This window comes from Lagopus leucura, unplaced genomic scaffold (genome assembly GCF_019238085.1).
Source record: "Lagopus leucura isolate 7727_CA_CO unplaced genomic scaffold, USGS_WTPT01 Super-Scaffold_73, whole genome shotgun sequence".
Taxonomy (NCBI): Eukaryota; Metazoa; Chordata; class Aves; order Galliformes; family Phasianidae; genus Lagopus; species Lagopus leucura.
This window is the reverse complement of record NW_024962252.1, coordinates 75998035-76022776: the sequence shown is the minus strand read 5'-3', so window position 1 is coordinate 76022776 and position 24742 is coordinate 75998035. Positions and strand designations below refer to the sequence as shown.

General features: G+C 40.4%; 1 protein-coding gene across 2 annotated transcripts in view; it reads left to right on the top strand.

Annotated features, from left to right (window-relative positions):
• Nucleotides 1-24742, top strand: part of RBKS (ribokinase) — a 70953-nt gene that overhangs the window by 38631 nt on the left and 7580 nt on the right. For both annotated transcript variants that reach the window (XM_042876933.1, XM_042876938.1), the window contains one exon: nt 8504-8692. In XM_042876933.1, coding sequence (XP_042732867.1) covers nt 8504-8692 — 189 coding nt within the window. The remainder of the gene's footprint in view (nt 1-8503; nt 8693-24742) is intronic.

The following is a 24742-nucleotide window of genomic DNA, read 5'->3' as shown; positions in this document are numbered from 1 at the left end:
CTAATTAATCCAAGCTGACATTGGAATTTTATTCTGAAATGTTCCAATACACGTCTCCATTTCGGATACACCACAGTACTCAGGAATGAGCCAAACATTTCTTTCAAGGTGGGAGATGCTGTGGCCCCTCCAGATTCTGGTAGGCAAAGCTTCCAGTATAGTTGGAAGCCATATAATTTGTGGTTATCAGAGCCATCAGCATTCAGTTATATGTGACAGTGAGAATGATAAGACAAAGTACTTGTTTTCATTTGGGACACCCATATTGTTTTCTTCATGCTTTCAGGAAACTCTTTTATGCCTGAACCATGCCCCTGGACTGGTTAAATGGGCTACAGCATGCATTTTGGGCTGAGAACATCCATATTCTCCCATCAATTTAATACATGTCATTCACTGTTTGCTTTTTTTTCATCATGTCACTAGCTAACTTTTTTTTTTTCCCCTTGAGAAAACTTATCCCCCATGTGTTAGACACAAAACTTTGGTTTTCACTACTTGTCTGTTCCTGACTTTTCTCTCGTTGCTCTTTGCAGCACACATGTTAAAGTTTTCCCTTTATTATTGCTAGAGGACAGCCTTGAAAGAAACATTCTTTGAGTTTTACTTGCTGGAGCCAGAGCGTATTATTATTACCACCACATGGAGAAAAGAAAATTACTCTATTGGGAGAACTAGAAATACAGGTGCATAATTACGATAGATCCCTGCTCACTCATCCACCTTTGTACCCACCCATGGAGCTGGGGGTACAGTTTGCATTCTTTTCTGCTATTTTCTTTTAAAAAGTGATTACCGTTTGAAGATGGCTGGGATCACTTCCTGCAGTCAGGTAAATGAATTCAATGCTGTTTGAAAGGCTTCTCTCTTCTGAATTTATGGGTATGATAGACCTATGAAAGTTCCTGCCAGCCATATCATGGGAAAACAGATTGAGCTGTGGGACCCCTACAGCATATTCTGAGAACACAGAACTGCATATAAATAATTGCTTTTAGCAATAACCTTCTCATATTTTGCAACGAAATGAATTACGTTACCATCTTTTTAATAATCAATTATATTTTACTTCATCCTCTCCATGTCTGGTTTGTTATTGAGTTGATGTTCAAGGATGAATTATTGCCATTTTTCCTTTTTTTTTTGCTGAGAAAAAAGGAAAAATGAAGCAATGAAGCACTTGTTTTTCTTATATCCCAAAATCAAAAGTTTTTTTTTCTTTTAGTAATTGTTATATATTCATGTGCCATCTGTTTTCTGTTTATTTCGTTACTTTCTTTGATTTCAGATCACTGTAATGTATGCATTTGAGAAGTTTAATATAGAAATAAATGTTTACATATCCAAATAAAGGTTACCGGTCACATCTCTACATGCCATTTAAAAGCAATGAGTTAAATCTGCTAATCTTAAAAATAATGATGGTTTTCTCTGTTCATCCATCTGCATTTCCTTTAACTTCTTAAATTGGGAATTACCTTCCACTGTGATGGTCCAGAATACATACTGGGGAAAGGTTTCACAGCTTTCTTTTCTTCTTTCCCTCAGTATCAGGTAGCCCTCATAGCCAGAAAAAAGGAATTGAATGTGATGGACCTTTGCTCTAACCCACTGTGTCCATTCTTATTTTATAGGTTTGGTGGTTGTTTTGTTTTTAATCCTCTGTGGCCACATTTATTGAATATGCTGCTTACATCTGCCTTGTTGAGATGTTTGGTTCCAGCTCCATTGCTGCTCCTCTTTGGTATTTCTGAGCCTCAAATAATTTTCTTCTAACCAAAACCCCATGTATGTTCCAGTCTTACCTCTTTTGCAGATCTTTTGTTATTCAGCATTTTTAAGTACTACTTGAAAACTAGTATTTTATTTCTGCCTTATCATTAGTAAGCCCTTTAATAGCTCTCAACAAATTGTCTCAGGTTTAAAGATGAACTCTTTAGAGCTATGCAGGTCAGCTGGTTCTAAAACATTCTTTTTAACACAGACACATATGTTAAGACAAGATTAAATTTTCACTGATTTTAATTGTTACTTGGTTTGGCTTTCTTATGAATTTAAATTTACAGGTATTTATCATATAATTTTACCTAAATATTTTAATCTTTATTCTTCATCAAAAAACAGCTTTATGTTATTAAGTCCTGTACTTTGTGGATATCATGTGAATATATTTGTAACAGAACTGTGTTAGCTGTGGAGCAGAGAGCTAGCCATCGAGCCTAAGACATTTCACAGATGGTGTGGAGCGTTTGTTTTGCTAGAGATGAGTAAAAGGGAATAGTCCTTGTGATTAGCTGAATTATTACTGAGTCAGAAATCTCTATTGTTTACTTCCACACTGGTCAGCAGCTTTGATCTGTGATACCTTTGTCACAGAATAAAAATTTTAAAATGTCAGCTACAGTTTTATACAGTCTTGGGATTTTGAGTCCCAAATGTGTAAGTATCAAATGCATCACACTTTGTACTCTATTCTTCATTAACTGCTTTAGGATTTAATGAAATCACATGCAGTATCTGATATAACAGCACAGCTTGTTCTTATGGATTTATGTGCTACAGGGAAGCAAACAGAATTATACTATCAGTGAATTATCTACCATTAGTTTGTCTAGAAGGCTCTTCACAAGCTGTTCTTTTCACTCTTGCTTGTTGCAATAATATTTTTTTAATGTCTGACATTGCTTTCTTTTTATGTGGTTCATGAAGAAAAAAACTCCGAACAAATCTTGCAAGGTTATCAGTTCTTTCTTTGCTTAGCCTGTAGTTCAGTTTTATCTTTTCCCAGAAAGATCAAGCTTGTTGAGACTAGTTTGTTAATTCCCAGATGCAGCACAGCCTAATCCCTGAGGTTTGTGCAGGAATGTGCTAGTTCTCCATTCCCTTAATTCTTCTAATGAAAAATAAATGTATCCAATGTCATCTAAGTGAAAACCAATGGTTGTTCTTCTCAGTCTGCTATAAATGTTGAAAAAGAAACAACCCTATGCAAGAAGAGTTCTTTGGAATGCTTACCTTTTTTTTTTCTTTCCATTTTTTTTTTCCTTACTGTAGTATGGCCCTAGGCACAACCACAATGTCAATAGAGTTCATGTGTTGTTTTTCTTATTTACTGTGTGCGTGCAATTACAGAGCCCTGCAGGTTAGGAACCAAAATATATTGCATGTCAGCAATTTGAATTTGGTCCTAAACATTTTGAAGAACAGCTGCTTCTCTGCTCAGAGAATACTGAAGAGCCCTTCAGGAGAAGGAAAACTCCTAAATGGTTGCAGCAAATGATTTAGCATGTCAGGCTATTTTTAATGCAACACTGGGAACTGCTTTCTTCCTAATGTAAAATGGATATCAGACTCCTGATCTAAGTAAGAAGGGCCCAGCAAATGTTTAATTAAATGCTGACAGCATACTTAAGGGTTTTGATGGTAGAAAAAGTGCATCTAAATATAAATTCATTGCTAATTTTCTTAAAGAAAGCTGCAAGATGTATAAAAATATTACAAAATAATAGATACTATCATTTTGCTTCCTTTGAGCTATTGTCCATTAGTTGAGGTTGAAACATTTTTGAAGGAAATATTAATAATGGAAATTCTTGTATGTCCAAAATCAGTAGACAGCAATGGCTTTTACAAGATTCAGAGAATATCAAGCTTATACAACTGTATCTGAAGTCTTAGAGCAGGACATCTGAGATCTTGCTCATTAATATAGACTGGTTAATAATAGAGATAGTCTCAGGAATTTGCCTTTTCTGTTGTAAGTAAAGGAAAGCTACTATTTCTTCTTACATAGAGGTTGCTGGAAATTCACAGTATATTTTAATTTAAATTCCAACTTTGTCTATTTTATCTGTTGCTGGAAACTATGAAATTTCCCATATTTAGTCTAAAATGAAAGATGTTACTTTTGGGAGAGGAGAGAATAGCTTCAAGCCAATTCATTTCAATCAGTTTTTAATTACTCTAGCATAAGTATTTCTTCATGTATGTATATAAAAGTTTTATAATTTGAAACAACTGGAATTAGCTTGGCTTATGGCCTGATCTTGCAATTGTATATATACCAAAACTGTCTCTCACTACTTCTTTGGGACTCATCATGTGTTAGAATTAACAAGATCAAGTTCTTTTTCTGTCATTCTCAAAGAAATCTTAGAAATCAAAGATACAGCCAAGTTTGTAGCCAACTGGCTTACTGTATATAAATACTTAACATTAAAAGTATTTTAAATTGTCGTATGTAATTTTAGATAAGTTAGCCTTAAGCCTGGTAGTTTGCTTATTATGATGATTTCTGTTCCTGGCAACGTTTGCAAAGCTGCCTTGTGCTAGGTGCTTCGTGGATACTAAAGCAAAAGATGGACTTCTCACTGAAGAGTTCACATTTTTTGTCATCTCATCAGTTTCCATTTGTTGAGTAGGAACAAGCCTCTGGAGATCTCAGTCCTGGTGAAGAAGTGCTAGCTTTGGTCAGATCACTCAGGGTTTCTCCTTTCAAGTTTTGAATCTCCGAGGATGGGGCGCCCGTGCCCTGTTTTGGGTACCTGCTCAAGCGCTGCATCACTCTGGTAGTGAAAAAGTTTTTCCTAATGCTGGAATTTTCCATGTTCCAGCTTGTGCCAGTTGAGTCTAGCCCTATTCTTGTGCAGCTCCAAGAAGAGTGGTTCTCTCTTCTCTATTATACACACATTAAATCGTTGTAGCAGCAATTAGATCTCTCCCTAGCCTTACGTTTTTGAGGCTGAACAGAGCTGCTTTTCCCAGCCACTGCTTGTATGTCCTATGCTCTGGTCCCTACCTGTTTTGCTGGCTTCCCACTGGGCTTGTGTAGTATGTCAGTGTCTTACTTCTGCCAGGGATCTCAAGACTAGATTGTCCTGAAGATTTGGTCTCACAAATGCCAGGCAAGAGGATCCAGCACTTTTCCCTGAAAGAGGCTGTGTAGGCCATGGAGTGCCCTGCACGCACCACTGCTAGAAACACTTGGCAAAGATCTACATCATGGTTTCTTTATCACTTTTAGCCAGTGCAAACTAGTACTGATGTTGAAAGGAGTCAATTGTTTCACTTTATCTTATTTTAGTTTGGGCTTAATTTTAGCACAGATCTGCTTTTCAATCCAGCTTATTTCCTGGCCACACAAATAGCTGTGCTTGCACAAGAGAATGGGCCATGTGGACAGGAGTGAAAAGCAAAGCAGGACCATTTTTTTTCTGTATCAGTGCTGATTTGTGTCAGCGTACTGCAATTAGACTCCACAGTCTAAAGAGACAAGAATAATTAACAGAGAATAATGAGGAGTATTGCCAAGAACCTTTGTATCAGTTAAAAGCTTCAGATAAATTTTTCTTCTACTTTTGTAAACAAAATATAGAAAACTCTCTGTAGTTTAATTATATGTCTTTTTTTTTTTTTTTTTTTTTTTTTTTCCTGACAGCAGGTTTGTGGAATGTCCTCTAGCTTTAGTTAGGCCATCTAAGTGAGGAGCTTCATGAGACCAGCACAGGAAAATAAATTTATTTATTTGCTTCTCTTCTGTATAGTACTATGGCAAATGTCCACACTGAACTTTTAGTATTGTTATTTAATTTTTTCCTTTACCTAAATATTAGTTATTTCTTTCAGTTGCACTGTAGTTTGTTTTGTTTTTTCTTTTTTTCTTTTTTTTTAAATAAGATTCTACTGAAGGGAGGAACTTAAAATCTAACCACAGTATTTAACATCAGTTGACATTTACAGCAATCTCTAATTATTGGCACAAAATCTGTCTGGCTTCTGCTGCTTTTATGGTTCTTCCAGCTTGTTCCAGAGTGTTTTAGTTTTACAATCCTGCTATAGATGAGTTAGATGATAATGGTTGCAAGCAACTGAAGATCTACTTTTATACAGACTTTGGTTCAAAATAAATGTGTTTATTGGTGTAAGCAGTATGAAGGCAAGAAGAAAGGTTTCTGCAGAATCTGTCACATTATCAGTCCCCAAAAAACTTTTCACAACCCAGACAAAAAATCCTGTTGGCTTGGGGCACAGCTATCACAAAAAGGGGTACATTACACAATATATGTCTCACTAGGAAGAATATTATATTTAAATATTTATCTTTCTCATAAGCTTAAAGAAGTGTAAACTCCAGGTAAATAAGCCAAAGTTGGACTGTTTCTTTTCCATAACCACATCCATTTTCTTCCTTGAGACTTTACAACATGTTGAACGTTTGGAATTACTGCACATCATGAAGTACATTATAAATTCCTTTAGTCAGTTTCATTCAAGGAGTAGTGTGTGCATTTTGGTAATCCATTTTTGTTCTTGTGCTAAGTATTATGAATATGGGAACACGCAGTTCCTGCTCCTGAGATCTCCAAGTTCAGTAAGAGACACAGACAATTCAGTCTCTTGGTTATCAGAATAGACTATATGTATTTTAATACTATTTATTATATGTCCCTAGTCACTCCAAAGCCATTATTGGTGTACTGATTCCTTGCAAACCTTGCATGACAATGTATTCAAAATACTTGGTTGGGTATTTTTGAAACAAATTCTCGTATTTGAAAATACTTTTATACCCTTTAAAAAACTTAAATACATCTAATTTGTCTAAATAGTTTCTGCTGCAGGAAAATTTTCATCAGTGTGGTGACTTGCCAAAGAAAAACTGAGTAGAATTATTTGCTACCTTATAATCTAAACCTTACTTTATTTTTGTCTGGGATCAGTGTGGCTTAAAAAAAAAAAAGTTTTAAATTGTGTGTACATGTTATACCCACCGAGTCTTGCCACACTGACTCCTGCCTTGTAGTTACCAAATTAACAGCTCCTGAAAACATCTGTGCGTTTGTCTCAGTAGGGACTGCAGGACTAGATCCTGTCAGTTCCAAAATTAAAACCAGTAGGTACTCTGTTCATGATAATACAAACCCTAAGGCAGTGCGTTGGCATATGCTGGCCCTTCGGAGCCTAAGGGTGACTTCTCTGTTCTGGGTCAGGCTGAAACACAGGAAATGACAGTGGCAAGCTGTGAGGCCTCTGAGTCACAACTGGGGGCGGCTTGCTTGGGGATGGCTGTAGTAGTTCCTGTCCCCAGCTGTCTGCCCTGCCTCCCTCTGCAGGACAAGCATGCCTGTACTTCTGGAGCAGTTGTTCAACCACTGTGTTGTATATTCTGTTTCGGCAAGAAACATGCGTGCTGATTTCAAGTTTCTGTAATGCAGAGAAAGGTAGTTTGAAATATTTCAGCAGCTGTTTCCCAGGAAGCTGAGTTGTCCATGTGGTAGAAGTTAGGACGCATAGCTGGTGAAAAGGTTCCAAAGTAAGTTTTCTACTGAAAACAAGCCCCAAGACCATGAAAGTTATGTCCAGTTAATAGATGGTTATTTGAAACTGCTTCAGACTGCGTTATTCAGGAAGCAGCAGTCTTGTAGTTCAAGATAAAGTACGACTTCCCTCTTCTCAGACAAGCAAGACAATATATAGTAAAGACAACAGTATACAGTGTGCCAGTTTACCTACAAATAAGTCATACTCTAGTAGGCAGGAGGAATACTGCTTGCTAGACTGTTTCAGTTAAAACATACTGTATTTTCCTTTTCTTCCTGTCCGACTCTTGTCACGGATCATTTGCCAAAAAAAGTACATGGCAAATGAGATGCCATCAGGAAAATGTATGAAGTGAAGAAAAGGATGTTTAGTTCTGAAGTCTTCACTGCAGATTTTTGGGGAATTTTGCTTTTAGGTGCATGGAACTAGAAGAGATTAATTTTAAGAGCCAACTGGGAGAAGTTGACTTAGGGTCACCATCTGTTAGAAGAGAAGTTTATCTCTGTTTGTATAGAGCCAACACAAAAGAGTCTCAGCCCTGGCAGAGGACTATGGACATGTCCATAACTCAAATATATAATCATCTTGTGATGGGCCTTTCCCCTAAGAGAGCTTCAGGTATTCTTATCTAAAAATATACATTAAAGTAAACGCAGTGGTCAAGTTTCCCAGTTGAGCACTTTTGTGTTTTTGTTTTTTTTTTTCCTTGAAGAAATTTCTCACTAGCTGAACCCTGAGAACTGTAAAAGGTTTCTTGTATAGTGATAAAAATCCCCCAAGAGTAGTGACTGAGCTGCCGTGCAGCATTTTCACATTAGACAGCAAAATGCTTTTACCAAGACTGTGTCATTGTGTCCGTTTCAGAATGAAGAAACCAGGGCATGCAAGAGAAATGTGATTTTGGTAAAGGTTGCATGGGAGGCAAATTGTAGAAGCTGGAACAGAACCCATGCTTCCTGTGTCTCTGCCTAGGCTGCTCTCTACTAATCTTCTGTGCCTGAAGTACATGCTGATTTCAAACAAGGAGCATGACACAGCTGAATATCAGCGTAGGAAGTGGTTTCATGATCATCTCATAAGACACATTTCTAAAATGATATTAAGTACTGTTTTCAAAAGCAACTGCTGTCCAACATTGAATGCTATCAGATTATGATTTTCATTTGCGTGGGTTATTTTCCAGGCGGAAATTTTAACGGGCATCCCAGTTGGCAACCTTGAAGATGCTGAAAAGGTGGGATGCATGCTGTTAGAAAGAGGGTGTAAACTCGTAATTGTTACTCTTGGAGCAGAAGGCTGCATGATGATATCAGTAGAAGAACCCATTCCAAAGCACGTTCCTGCTGAGAAGGTCAGGGCTGTGGACACTACGGTACGTTTTTGTGGTTTAACTGTCTTGCTTTGGAAAAGACTGCTTAAGCACTAAGGGATGGCAATGAGTAATCAGCCAAATCTTTGGGCACGAGTACAAAGGTTAATTTATGATGTGAAATTGATAGCTTGCTTCCAGCCTCTCGTATATTAAATGTCAATTCACTTCAGTTTTATAGTCTGTATTGTAGATATGCTAGAATTATTATGCATGAGAGTATCTCCATGTTTTCCTGTACTGAAGTCAGTACCTGCCTCTGACTATAATGTGCCATGCCAGTGGCTTGAGCTGCAGTTCACACTTCCCCACGTGTGTTATCCATAACGTCCAGAACTCCAGTGCTGCGGGAAAAAGGAGGTATTACTGCCCTAACAACCTGAAACTGAATGTTTGGCTCTTTTGACACAAGCATGAGTTGCTGTCCAAATGTAGCATAAGGTGTATCAAAGACATAATCTTTACAGAATATAGTTAATAAGAGGGAAAAGTTCTTGCTGCTTCACAATTAACTGTTTTATGATGCTAGCGAATGAATAATAGCTTATTCTTTGCCATTAGGCAAAAACTAAAAACAGGAAAGGCAATAGTTAAGATTGCATTGCTATGAAAACCTTACCACATTGCACATATGGGGCTATTTTGTGTTCCTAGTATTATCTGACATAAATCCAAAATAATTCCAGTGGAGTTACAGAGAGCAGAGCAGGTCACGTTGTATGTACTAACTATACATTTAAATGCCTCTTACAATAACGTCATATTACATATGTTCTGTTACAATAGTTCATTAAAATCCTGGAGATTTTACCATCTGGTGCATTCCATATCTGAATTGCATTAATAATAACTAGTTCTCTTAGCATGTTTTTTATCCGTGGACCTCATACTGCTTCACAAAGAAGAAAAGCAACTGTTTAAAAGATGAGAAAACAGAGGCACAGGGGCTGAAATTACCTAGCTCAGTAGCACACAGTGGCAGAGCTTGCAGTACAGTCACATATGAAACTGAACATCGCTGATAGATCTGGAGTGTTATATGTTAATACTGCGGAAGGTTTTGTTTCAATTTAAATTTAATTCTTTTCGATACATGAATACTGTGTCGCCTTTTGCCCCTTTTGTCATTTAGAAGTTTGAACTTGAGTTAGTGTTCATTTTGGAATGCCCTACAGTTCTAAATAGAGGAAATGTTCCTGTACTGTACTGTGTGTAAGGTACCTGATAAGGTACACAGACGCCTACCTGCCTACTTTTAGTCCAGAATTAGAAGTGCTGGAATGAAAGATAGAGCTCCCAGGCCTGCCTCAATGCTTGCTAAGAAGCAGGATTTATTAGCTTTGGAACAAAATGTTGAGAACTTGACTGTATGGCTTCTTGCTCTCTTTTGGTAAATCCACCCTTGCTATCAAAGCTCAGCATGTGAGCCTTCTTTTCTAGTGCACATCACACAGAAGTGATGAAGAAAAAACATGTGTGATGTGCTCCTTCAAAAGAAGCAGAAAATTGCTGCCACATAAGCTATTGTTTAATATCTTAAGATATTTGCTGCTGTTGGTCTAAAACAGCAATCCTGAAACCACACACTGACTGGAAAGTGCTTTTTATCTTCCCTAGCAGTTCAGAGTTTCATGACTGAACTAATTTAACACTCATTTTTTTTCTTTTTTCTTTCTTTTACATAAAAGCAATTACTTGAGTTTACTGAATCCTTGCCCTGCCTCCTTGTGGCCAACAGGTTATTGGCTTTCCTATAGCAGAGGATTTTCACAGTTAATTTTGTTAATCTGCTTGAATACCAGTGGGTTGTTTTCAGTAAAACAGCTGTGCTCAGTTTATTCTTGCAGATTGAATGAAAAAAAGATGTGTTGGCCTTCCACTATAAAAGTCTTATACTGCTTAGACTGATTATCACTTTGCCTGAAAGCAAGTGGTTTTAAAGCAACCCTTCTAAACCTCAAACAAAATAATATCATCCTCAACTAACCTGCCTACCTTTGCAACTAAAAGAAATACTGAAAGTTCTAATAAGACATGTTACTCTTCTCATATGCATAGCTACAGTGGCTCCTTTCCCAAGAGAATAAACTCAAGTTGTGGTGGTTTAGCAAGAAATGCCCATCCACAGTGTAGTCAGAGCTGTTCATGCACATGCTCTAAGCCTACAATTTAGCAGTAAGCAAAGTTTTGAGGGACTGGGCTGTAATTTTTTTAAGCTGCTGTAATCCAATCACATTTGATAACATGTCTGTGTATTGGCATTGCTTGGATCTGCAGAAGGTAAAGTTACCATCAGACAAAGATTTCAGTGATACATAAAACCCTTCATTGGATTTTTAAATGTTACAGAGCCCTTATGGAAACAGTATGTATTAGAATGGAGTTTGCAGTTTAGAGGATATACATAAGTTACAAAATGAGGCACAAAACCCTCCTCTGCTGTAAAAAGTTTCCCCATAGATCTCTGCCCGAGTCACCTCTGCAACAGTGCAGCTTCAGTACTGCCTCCTGATCATTTTCATTGTCAACAATATTGAAAATTGCTGCTGAGAAAATGTTTGGGTAGGTACAGCCACAGAGATACAAGATCAGAGTTCCTTGTCCCAGGCAGTGTGTCCCCTATTCTCTAGGTGTGTTAGAGAGACTAAGGGTCAAAGACGGTAAAGCCTGAATCTCCTGCCTAGCTCGTGAGATGGTTAATCAGAGAGTTTATTGGCAGAACACTGAGAAAAGCTGGCTCCATCTCCTGCTCTGTGGTGGAACATGAATCTTCAAGACTGAAAATCTGGCATTTCTCACCCACACTAAATCAATACTATAAAGAAAAAGAAAAAAAAAAAAAAGCTTGTTGATTCTTTTTAGCACTAATTATCTTAATGTGGGTTTTACTAATGTATGCGATGCTTCCCATAACTGTTAGCAGAGCTCTCCATGCACAGTCCAAAACATGTAGAGCACGAATAGTCATTTAGAAGGAAGTTTTGCAAGACATGGTATTGTAAAGCTGTAACATCTGTTTCTCCTATTATAGCTAAATAATGCAATAAGGTTTTGTTAAAAAAATAAACTTTCCCTTCACTTTGCTGGCTTCTGCTAGCTATTTTGACATTTGATACACAATACGTAATAATATATAGATAACAGAAGAAAACTAAAGTACACGTTGTAATCTCTTTTCATTACTCTATATAGCTGCTGTTATAGCTACTTAGCTACATGTAGTTAAAAATATGCCTTTATTTTTGGTAGAAGCTATTTCTACTTTACCTGAAATTAGGTGCATTGAAATATTTTTGAGAGTTAATTATGTAATTCCATTCATATGACAGTTCCTCAGTGGCAGAAGGTTGCACAAGCCACTGACACATTTGATAATCATTTCATAGCAATCAATACTTTGATGTACATGTGTTCTGCAGTTGCGTGTGTGTGTCTTTGGAAGCCATTCGCCTGCTGCTGGAGCAGAAGCGCAGCTGAGGTGGAGCACAGCAGCTGCTTGTGAGCACAGCTGTGCGACATGACCGAACACTGTCAGGTCAAAACGGTACTTGAGGTAAAGCCGGTGATCTGTATGATGAGCCACACAGTGAACCCGGGTTGTGACATCTGCTGCTGCCACGCACGCACTGTCGTGGCAGAGGCATGCCCAGCCTGCTGACAGGGATGGCCGCCACATCGTGCATGCTGGGGAACGGTGCTCTGCTCTTTCTGCACCTTCACCCCTGCTATCCCCCTCAGCTTCTGACAATCACACAAAGCGTAATTTACAGCACTGTTTACATCTATTTACATTTACTAATTATATTCTGTTGAAACTGCCAAGAAAAATTTGTCAGAAGAATGTAATTACCCAAAGCTGGAATTTGGCCAGCAGTCAGATTAGTTCCATTTTCAAAAAGCATTATGGGATCTCACCGAGCCGACAGCATCAAGCAGCAGCCGGGGACAGAGCCGAGCCTCAGTGGTTGCTGCCACCACTCACTGGAGGAGCAGAGGCCTGGCATCTGCAAGTGGGCATGGTGGAGGCCATCAGGACTCCTAGGAACCCCAGGCTCTGGAGTCTGAGCTTGAGAGGGTCATTTGGGTTACGTTGGAGCCCTGGGCTCTGGTGCCTTGGGAGGGTTGGCCATGCCAGGTCTCCTCCACAGGCAAGGCAGCCCAGAGGCCTAGGGCAATTCTCCGGGCAGGCTGAATCTCTCCTGTGTGAGGCTTTAGTGGAAAATGGAGCACTCTCTGTGCAAGTAAGAGCTGCCCTACCACAAGTCCCGATTTCCAGGCTGCAGCCCTGAGGTCACTCTGGGGAGGGAAGCACTCCAGGGCTACTTTTTGTAACCTGTGGTTTGCTCCAGACCCCAGTTTGAATCAAGATGCTGAATAACATCCATACACGCTTGTATCAGTTTGGGTAACATAATTTCCATCCCATCCAGTATTTTAAAAACACAGTGTAGCTGATGTGCATAAGATGTTCAGCTTCTGCTTGACCTTTAGGTTTCCACGGGCAGGTGTGTGCACAAAGGTCCTGCATCTGCAAGCTTAGAATCAGAAGATAATGATCTGCATGTCTGGCTTGGGGATGGATGTGTTCTCTGCAAGGGCAGATGGAGACACTTGAGCACACAATATTTAGACGAAAATTTGGAATCTCTGTGGTGCCCCAGTAATCACAAGTCCCTGCTACCTCTTTTAAATCTCATTAAGAACTTGAGTGGTTTAATTTCAAGGTTTTTCTAGGCACAATCATTAGATTTCTTGTACTACTAGCATCTACCCTGTCTAGCTGTGCCTTCCAGGTAAAGAGAGTGCACAACCTACTGCAGAAAGCTGAGGAAATGTAAGTCACTGTACAATAAGTATGCCTTTCTTGTGTGTCACCATACGATAAGTGTGTCACCACCGGTTGTGATGACATGCTTATAAAGAAGCAGCACAGTTCTGAGACACGCTAAAATTCAAATTTAATCGACTCAGTTGTGCCTGAAATTTGACAGTGTATAATTCATTCTGCGTAGCCTGCGCGGCGTTCTCAGAGTTGGATGATACACACTATTTGTCATAATCATAAAAGTTACTATTATTTTTTCATGTCAGTTCTCCAAAAGGAAGGCTCGTTGCTACCATATGAATTTGTCAGAAGTTTTATGTTCAAATCCTATTAAGTTTCTCTCTTACAGTATATTAAATCTAGCTCTTTTATGATGGGAGGGGATTTAGAAGGCTGTCTTTAAGCAGCAGAGCGCTCACTGAGCAGCTTTGTGTTCGGCTCTGAGGGTGTCATACAATCTTTATTTTAAAAAAGCCTCGTCCAAGTGCATAGCTATATAATTTTAGATATGTCACAGCATTCAGGCCTGTGCAGTAATTGCGGTCTAAAGAAGGCAGTGTGGTTTACTGATTTAAACAAAGGACTGAGTAACATTTGCGGGTCTCTGCCAAAGACTTGCTGTAAATCCTTGGAAGAGTTACTTGTCCTCTTTGTATCCCGATTTATCTATCCATAAATTGGAGCTTCTATTAATGTGTTGCATATAAACCATGAGAAGTCTGTTTGAGATCAGGACAGAATCTAGGAGGCCTTTTCCCAGGCATGTCATATAACCTCAGGCCAGTTGTGCTGCTCTGGGGGCATTACAAACTCATTGAAGTTCTTTTGCTTGAAGTTGAGAGGTCTTGTCTGTCAAAATATGGTTTACACTAAAATTCTCTGACTTAACTGTATCTTCTGGTTTGGAGGAAGCCTGAGCCCAGGGAGTGAAGTGGACACTGAAGTAAAGCCTTAGAATATAAATAAATCCAAAACAGTCCTCCTAATAACAGCAATTCTTTGTCTCCTGACTTTGTGGCCTAACGTCTGAGGCTCAAGGGGATATAAATACAACACTCCGTGCAATGACTAATTACTCAAAATTCTGTGCATCAGCAGAAGTGGGACTTGTGGTTGACTCTAATATTATCAAATGCCTTTGCTATTTAATAATCTTGTAGCCATACATTATTTAGCATGCCGTTTGCACAGAGAACAGTGATTTTATTTCAGTTATCTCTCAACAAAGTAAAAATGCAGCTGGTAGTAAATGAAGCATTTGGCAGACGATGTGTCTGATGCACAGTTCTGTAACTTGCTAAGAAGAGAAAAATGTTGTTGGTGTTTAACCTCTTCCTATCCAAAGATACAGTACAAAGGAGTAAAATGGCTACAAAGGGCAAGCTCTTTCCTTCTTTTTCCTTTTTATTTTTATTTTTCTTTAACTCTTTTTTTTCCTTTTCTCTGTTTTTCCTTTTCCCTTTTTTTTTTCTTTCTTCTTTTTCTCTTTTTTCTTCTTTTTCTTATCCCTTTTTCTTTTCTCTTTGCCTATTGTTTTCTTCTTTTTCACCCCTTTCCTCTGCATTCTCCATTTCCTTTGTATTTTTCTTTCTTTTTCTCTTTTTTTTTTTTTTTCTCTATCTTCTCTTTCAAGGAAAGTGAAAAAGTTACTATTGGGCAGACAACTCATATGTCAGTGGGGTTTATTCACACACCAACACAGAGTAATTATACCCAGAGTGCCCATTAGCGTCCCGCAAACCAACAGCACAATAGCTTCCTTTCTCTAACGTGCAACCAAAATACGTTAATAAATAAGTTTAGTTTCAGTCATAGCCCACTTTCTGCATTCTCTCTTTTACAAATATGGAATCCATTGAATTTTGAACCAGAAAAACCATGAAGAATAAATTAATTTGCCAGACACTCCAATCAGCAATCTGCACTGTAAATCTATTTAAAGCTGCATCTATTATGTTGTAAAGTTCAGCTGAACTGTGAAAGGGCACATGACTGAAATCACTACATTTGAGTTGACTCACAGTTAAGTGTAGATGGGAGTTGCTTGGCTCATCACAATTTTCTGCTCCTGATTCAGGCCTTCTCTACACACTTCAGTTTTTGCAGACTTGGTGAGTGGTGTGTGTGTGTGTAGGCAATGGGGGACAAGAGAAATTGCACTGATGCCTCCATTTGCATTGGCTGCCAAATGAGAGGTGGAGAGCTATTACTTTTGCAAGTTGGATGCTCCCTCTTTCCCTTTTGAGAAAAGAATGCTCTATTATCTTCACTTTACAGATAGGAAGAATAGAGATGAAAATGTTACCAATGTCAGATTTGAAGCGCTGGCTAAAACTGTTCTGCTTCAAGTTAGGTAGAGGGTTGGGGTTACATAGCCAAAAATGAAGCACAGGCATGTATTGCTACTCTCTGAACTTCTACACAACATTGTCATGGGAGGAAACACTGTTTATCTGCTTAGTAACTGTTTATGTTAATCGGTAAGTACAAACATTGTAAACATAACGAGCAAACAGAAGCAGGCTTGTACCTTAACAATTTGCAGCCTTGTTTTCCAGTGGAAGATTCCACAGACCACCCAGGCTTTGCTCTAGTCCTTTTCTCAACCACGGAGCATCTAATTAAATCCCTCTCCATTCCTGACTCTAAGTGGATGAGAGCCTACAGTCCTGTGCAGTTTCTTTCCAGATGGAAATGCATAATTTAACAGAGATACAGCTGACAGGGAGAAGTGGGCCCAAAGCAGTATTAGCATTTGCCACAAAATTGCTTTGAATTACAAGGGGATTACTTAATGAAAATGTAGACTAGAAGAGAAGATTAAAACCAATATTAAGTTTTCTAAGATTGCAGAGTGCCAGGCAGCAAAAACTTCATATAGTTTTTACAGTAACTCAGTTACTGTAGTGACACTAAAAATTATTTGGTTTTGCAGCCAAGGAACACACCATCAGTATAATGTCATCACATTTTGTACCATTGCATCCTACTGATTTGTTCAGTATACGTGTCTACATATACATAAAGTTGCTAAACACTTCACATTGCTTACTACTTCTGTACTTGCAGCATCAGGCCAAGTACAGTTCTGTCCTCTATTTTGCAGATGAGGAACAAAAGCAGACAGGGACTGTTTGTCTGTGGCAGGCAAACCTGCTTCCCTTGATAAAACCGTAACTTCTTGTCTGTGCTTCTCTTTAAAGGAAATTAGTACTGGAGACAGAATGTTGTCAGGGTGTCAACTGATGCTCATTTAGAACTGGGTTATCATCATAGGCATCCACATAAATGAGAAAGTATGCAATAGTTGCTTTGCATTGGATGCTTCTTGAAGGGGCTGCAAGAGGATTGTAGCAATGTGCTACGATGACAGGTGCTGAGGCTGCACTATTGTCATACTGAGAAATACTCTAGTTGGGAGGTTAACCCAAGTCTGGACAGAAAGAGGGAGAGATACTGACAGCTGTTATGCATCAAGCCAAGTGTTTTATTATGGAGCCAGAATGCAAGAAACGTACAGCATAGACCTTTGGGCCTGAGATTACATGCTGAGGAGGTTTGGGGAAGCTGAGTTCAGAAATATCTTGAAGTTGTCTTTTTGCCATCTCACTTCTGGGCTGCTTTTGTAAATTGAAACGATGGTATAATTTATACAGGTTGAGAATAAATTAGGAAATGACTCTTTTATTTCTTCTCTTGGGCTAACTATGGCTTGCAACACAAATCAGAATCATTGCAGCAGAATGTGCCACATCCCTTTTCTTGATTTGCACCATTCCTCTTGTCTTTACGGTGAAACCAACACAGCCTCTCCACCGAGAGGATGTCCTCAGGAAAATTTGGTCCTAGACACATAACTCACCCTTGAGTTGAGATTTTATGCCATCAACACCAAAATACAAGATAGAGTTACTTGTAATGGCACTTAACTGGGATGTCTGATTTGCGTAAAGAACTGAGAGGAAGGAAGACCAACTGTGAGCAGCCATCCTTTCTAATTAAATTCCCACAGTTAAAAATAGCCACTGGAAGCTGGCGCTTCTGGCACATCCAGAACATCACCTTCCCAAGTATCTTTTTCTGGCCTGTGCCGTAGGAAGTTGAAAATGTGATCCACTGTGTAACAGTGCTGCGTATTCTTAGCTAAACTACTTGTCGTTTTTTACCTTTTGCATTTATGGTTAGCTTACAAATGTCACGTCTCCTTTTCTTCTCTAAAGCTGGTCTCTGCAGAACCAGGTGTCACCCTGGCTGTTGTAGAAAATAACCTCCTTGTCTTCTCAATGTGTTCAAATCGGTTCTGAGTGTGGTGAAAGGGAAGGCAAACCCAGCTCCACTTGGTTCTACTTAATTACCAAGAAATGCCAATTGCAGTAATGGCGATACTGAACTAAGACCTGATTTCCCCAACAGAGTTTTCTATGGTAATTTTGGTCACTACACAAACCAGAAAGGTTTGCGTTGGATTGGTGATATTGCATAATTAGGTTTTCAAAAGAACAAGAACAGAGAAATGAGAGTAATGGGGAAATCATGCTTCTTGCTTTTGCTCATTCTAACCACAGAAAATGCCGCGCTTACTTCTTATCAGGAGTAAAGGAATCAACCTTTGTAGCCCGTCCCATGGACAGAATTCTTTTATAGCTTCAACCAGGCAAATGGAAGGGAGCTAAAAACATAAAGCTTTGGTGAGCGATGGCGATAATCTATGGCAGTGTGTTTAATCAACAGTTTTCAGTTGAGCATGTTTTTGTCACTTTCTTCGGGGCTTTGTTTTGTACTTCTACGTGTGCAGGCAGACATCTAGATATAAAATAAGCTCTTCTAGAACAAACTCAGCTGTAAAAAAGCATATTCTCAAGGTCTGGCAACAGTGTTTGCCAGCTGCCCAAGAGGCTTTAAGGTTTATCGTTTCTATTAGTTTGAAAGTATAAATAGATACAAAATACAGGGAAAAAGATAAGAAGATCTCTGGAAGTTTGTGCCACATTACTGGTACCTATGATCCCATTGCCAAATTCATTAAGCAGTTAGTGTTTCTTGGGGGGAAAAAAAAAACCCACAACATTTTACAGGGAACACAATGCTGAAGGCCAAGAGTGAGCAGGGAGCTCTTTTTCTCTGTACGTTTGCCCCATATGTGAAGGACAGTGGAGTGGGTCTGTAAAGGGAACAAAGTTCTGGAGCAAGCAGTCCTGGCTTGTAGGTCACACCTTGCTAACTTCCATAGAGGAGGTGCAACTAGAGCGCTCTTCAAAAAGCTGAGGCAAGCTCAGTCAGAAAAAAATGCGGGGAGCTGGCAAGAGGACAATGCTAGAGTGAGCTCAGACAAAAAAACTCCTCAAGTTTTGGGTTTGGTTTTTTTTCCAGGATATGTAGTTCAGAGGTAGGCGGGAGCAGTGGCCAGCCAACAAAGGCTAGATACTGTGGTTTTGAAAGAGGCATTCGAGCATATGGAGCTTTCGTGCAAAAAAAGAATGTTTTTTTGATCAATTCCAGGCGAGATGGCAGTTTTGTCATTCTGACTACATCTCATCAGATTACATGGGATCACTAAGAGTATTTTGGCATTTCTCACAGTTTGAGAGAAGAAAAAGCTCATGTGGCTAGTGAAATTGCCCTGCAAGGTTTCCCCCTCTGACCTGGCTGCTAGATGGTGGGGTCCTGGAGCTAGGTCAGCCCCTGACGTGACACTGGGTAACACAGCTGCACACAATTTGGCCAATTCTCTCCTGGCTGGGGAGCTCAGTGGGGAAACCCACTGCCAATATTTGCAGCGTACTATCAGAACGTATTCTGGGCAGGGCTCGGGCTCTAATTTCATTTGTTCATTACATAAAATTTGTGAATTAACACCCAAGTTTGTGCTTTGTTAGGGACAAATTGCAAGTTGGCCCGAGTGTGACATGAATAACGAAGGGAGTGAAGTACTTCTCAAGGAAGTGATAAAAGTGGAGCTTGTGATTAGGGTAGGAGAGTAGCTGTGTGTTGTTGGGGCTTGACAAACCAGTCTGAGGAGTACAAGTCAACCTTCATCCTGAGAAGCTGCTATATTTAGTGCTGAGCTTCTACCACAACTCTTTGATTCCATCCAAGCTCAAACTCTGGGAAAAGTATCTGCAGCTCCTGTAGCATGTTCAGCTGAAAGTAGTGGTTTATCTCCGTTAGCAGCAATGTCTGCGTGCATCCCTGGTGTTGACACATCTTGGTATATAAGCTGTTCTCTGCAACAGTGCCGCTGGAGAGATTTGGATTGAGCTGAAGTGTAATAAGAGTTTTCCAATAGTGTGTTTTATATGTCATCAGTTTCCTATATGTACTCGAGAAAAAGAAAAAAAACCACACTTCTGGAGTATTTCCTCTGCTGTTTTTGAGTTTCTCTGTTAGGTATAAACTTTTAGTTCAAATGAAAGGAGGTCACAGATCGTAGCTCAAGTGTGAGAACAAGGAAGAACCAGGTACCAAGGCAAAAAGCTAATGGAAGTTTAAAATGAAAATTTACACTGAAAAGTATTCTATATTGAAAACATTCCTTACCAAAATATCTGTATCACTCAGGTGCTGGAATGATAGTAGTGGTGAGTTGTTTGGTTGATGGGAATCTCACAGGGTCTGCAACACTGAGCTGTTGTTGCCATGAGAGTGCGTGGGTTCCTGCCTCGGTGTGCTTACTCCATTTGGTTGCAATGGAATTTGTCACCTCCCATTAATGCTATCCGGAGCTGAAAGGAGTTTATATGAGCATCATCACACTGAATTGTTTTGATGATTCAGAAAACAGAGTGCTCCCTGCGGGTGAATACTTTGTTGGCTTTCTGGAGGTAGCGTGTGACACAGAATAATTTTCTTCCCAGTGCTAAGTGATGTGCTGGGATACCTTGCAGTACTTCTCTGCAAGGCAGGAGCTGCTCTGTCCCGATCCTGTCTGAGCACCTAGCAGAGCTTTGGGCAACTTGAGCAGGTCTGCTTAGTAATTCTATACACCTCAGTTTTGGGGTTCCCAAACCGTGACTCATTTTCTAAGGATCATGAGACTCCCATTGCAGCCCATACAAGATCCAGACCTCAGAGTTCAGCCCACAGGTGTGTCCAGGTGGGTGTCCTTAAAATCTTGATCTTAACTTCAGTTCATTTTCTGTCATGAGAAATGCAAGCCATTGAGCTGACCTTCAGAACAGATGCTGTACGAGGCCTCTGAAGATGCTGAGCAGGACTGTCTGATACTACTAGATCTCTAGATACTTTCAGCTCTGCTTTTTAGATGACAAATAAATTAAAAACCACAGAGTTGTGAACGTTGGATGTTTTATATCCAACACTCACCACAAACCAGATAAATTTCCAGAGGAATTCATGCATCTGTAATGCTTGTCTCTGATCTTTTTAGCAACAGCAAGTAAGTAAATGTAGGATGTAACAGAAAGGAAAGAAAATATATGCAGGAGGCCTTGCATCAAGATTAATCTCTCAGGAATGCAGGGGGTTAACGGTCAGGCTGATTAATCACTGTTAATGAACCATCAGGAAATCTGTCAGGAAGTGGGTAAAAATTCCTGACAGCTGATGTGGAGCACTGTGTGGCGTGCTTTGGTTTTGATATTTCCCAACTGATAGCCTCCAGTGGGTGCCGTTCAGTCACCTCAAAGGTCTGAAGGCATGTGAAGGACTGGATGGCCTGCTGCCACTGCTCAGCTTGAGTAAGTGAGGGAGAAATTTTCTCTGTGCAATGGCCATGCAAGTACAACGCAATATAAATGCAAGAAAGGCAGAAATTGCTCCTTCCCACAGCTTCCCAGAACAGAGTCTGGAAATGATACAGAAGGGTCATTCCTCACTGCTCAGTCTGAGCCCACAGGGTACAGCAGGGAGTGGGCCAGGAAGCTTTCCCTGCTTAGACTGGGAGCTGGAGCTCTGGGACTTGGATACACAACTGAGTTAATGAATTGCTTTGTGTTGACCGAGGATGAGGTTTCACAGTTGGCGTGAGCTGATCCAAGATCAGGCGGCTGCTGAGAGTGTTTCTCACCTCTTTCTCCTTTGCATTGGCTGTAATGTGGTAGTGTGGTGGCTTGCGGGGCTGGGTGCAAACTAATGCTTCCCTGTCAGCGCTGGCTGGCCCAGTTCACAACAAAGTAGGGGGGAATGGCCTGCCTCACTGCCTGGCTGCACCGAGGCTACATCTGATGTAGGCAAGGATAAAAACATGAGCAGAGACAGAGACTTTCAGCAACAGCAAAAATGTGGCTTGGCTTTTAGGCCTGCTTTGAAACTGCAGGCTGAATCACTGGAATTAAGAGTGCACTGTCAACCTACAGTGAATGCCAGTTAAAATGTGTTAGCTCACACCTCCTGTGACTTCGAAGCAGTGGCTGATCGCAGCCGTTCTGCACACGGCTAATGGGAAGTGTGGTACAGTGAGGGGTGGCACAGCCATTGCCCATGACATGATCAGGAGAGGGCACAGGCCACATCAGCTGGTGTCAGTGTACATTTGGGAGGGCAGGAAGAGAGGAAGGGGCCAGCAGCTCTGCCAGGGATTGGCTTGCTGTCTTTTTCTTTGGCTCAGCGTAACATTCAATCTCGTCTTCCTGACAAGACTGCAGAAATGCTCAGTTACCAGCACACAGATTAAGCACAGTAACACGGTCGTGGATCCAGACCCTACAAGTCTGAGGCACAGTCTGCTTCTCCTCATACTTCTCCTTTCACTTCAACACAAGCAGCTTTGCTGAGCTCAATCTGCACCACTACAGCAGAAGATCTAAACAGGGGAGCCCTGCTGTTTGTTTCAAGCTCATTTGTTGTTGTTGTTTTTTAATTGCAAAATGTAGTCGTTCCATTTTAAGGACTTTTTATCTTTTTGTTCCAGCTCAAAACTCCGTGCACAGATAGAGGAATAACTGTGTTAGTGGAAAAGCTCTTTGCAATTTTCAAATTCTTTAAGTTTTAGAGACGTGCGGGCCTTTCCTGATGGTATCTTTGTGTTACGTCTGTTGTTCGGCTGCAGGGCAGGCAGTGGTGCACCCCTTAAGGAGTGCTGAGCAGATGTGACACAGAAGGGTAACACTCACAGCATAATCCAGTGTTGCAGTGTTGCGGAGTGATATAAATAAGACAGGAATTCTCCAAGGCCTTCAACAGAGCTGGGCATCTCTGTATGGCTGTGTAGTTAGGCTGCACTAAATCGGTGTAATACTTGGGCTGCATTGGTTTGTGCACTGCTGTGAATGCTCCTAGGAAACCATAAGCTTCATTACAAGCCAGATAGTTGATCCTATGTTAGAGTGCAGTTTTTTATAGCCTTTGCTGTTGATTTATTCACTGAATGAAGAGTTTTGAGTTACAGGCAAGCCTAACGGATCTGTTGTTTTGCCGTACAACACACTGTCCCTTTTAGGATTTGGCAGTGTATTCTTACAATGTCTTAAATTCAGTGATGGCATATATGCAGGGTGGACCTGACTGCGACTTCTTGAAAACCACCCAAGGAAGGTTTTCTGAGGCTCAGGAACAAGGTCAGGGCTTCAGGAGCAAACGGTCGTGACAATTCCTGCATTGCTGCCATTACTCTTCCCCAAGAGGACAGGGCAGGAGGGCGAGGGGTGATCACAAGGTCATCCTGCACAAAGGCAGTGCAACTGTGGCAACACTGGAAACTGCAGCTATTGCACCTCGGCCTCCAAATATTTCTGGTGAACGAGTCATCTTATTGTAGAAGTGAAATGCATCCTATTATTCTGGGCACGACTGATTGAAAAATGCTTTACTTGCTGGAAATACTGTTGAACAATATAGTTTCCACTTACAAAGCAATTTCTATAAAAAGCTTCTCAGGGCAGCATCGTATAAAAATAGTTACACTAAAGTTGTGAACCAGCTTCTGACAAATCAGGGCTAACAAAAGCTAAGGTATAAATAGAAGTATTCTCGTGGGTTTTCTCTTCTCTAGAGGCACAGAATCTCAGTCAGTGCTGGATTGTGATAAACAAAAATGCCCTTTTCCAGACACACAGGAAAACAAGGGCCTTCCAGACATGTGGCTCAGAATATAAATAGGTTTTAAACACTGCTGCAAAACCGTAGCACTTAGTGGAGACCATAGCATTTGCATTTTAGAACTGGGCACACAGTATCAGCCTGATTTTATGATCTAGTTATTTATTACATGCAAACTGGCATCCCCTGCTTTACAAAAAGGTCAGTTATATTTTTATAATAACGGAATGAACTGACTCCGGGCACTCGAGGATATGAGGATTATCTCAAAGTCTGCAATGTATTAGGGTTCCTGGAATACAAATACTGAGGAATGTAAAACATTACAGATCCCGTGTTTGTATTTTGTCGGTGGGCAGAATAAATGCATCTTGCTGGTCATTTTCAAAATCATTATTCTTGCAATTATTCTTTTTTTGAGGCTGGTATTTTGTTACCTCCACTAATAATAATGATCAGAAAGACAATGCTCCATCCTGTGCCCCTGCCACGTAGAGTTTATGCCACTTGATACCAGATACACTGAGTGCTCCTCGTTAAAATAATACCTGGCCACTTACATTACAAAGTGATCGACTGTATGAGAAATATTTCACGTAACAATGACAAGGGCTTCCTGCGAGCACTGCAGCACAACAGATTTGCTTGTAGAAATATTACTTCTGTCTGCAACAGAGGTGCCAAAATAGCTTTAATAATTAATCATGTGCTGATTAGATTATAAATTCTGGGATGGGCCAGAGATTTCTGTATTATGTATCAGACAAAAGATACTGGCAATGCTTAACTAGCAGTCACCTGTTACTGCTCCACCTGGCATTGTGGGAGCGCTGTGGGAAGCAGGGCTGAGACAAAGGCCTCGCAGACCTTGATAAAAACCCTCCCTGGCCCCCGGTCTGTTCAGCAATACAGAACTGTTGAAACAGCTGCTGCCACAGCTGCACGCTGCAGTTACCAAGGTGCCGTTTGCCAGGAGACACCCTGCTTTGTGCCCCACTGCAAAGGCGAGGGCAGAATTCAGGCCGGGAGGGCGTTAAGCAGGGAGTTTCCTGGCTGGAACAGCACAAACAACTGCTGCACAGGCACGGGCAAGCAGAGAGCGGCACGGCACAGGCGTGGGCAACCCGTATCTGTGCTCACCTACGTCAGGGCTCCCCTGCAACCGCCGTGCTGCTCTGCCCCATCAGCTGCTTCTAACAGATTGCTGTGGAAATGGTGTTTTTTGTGGAGAA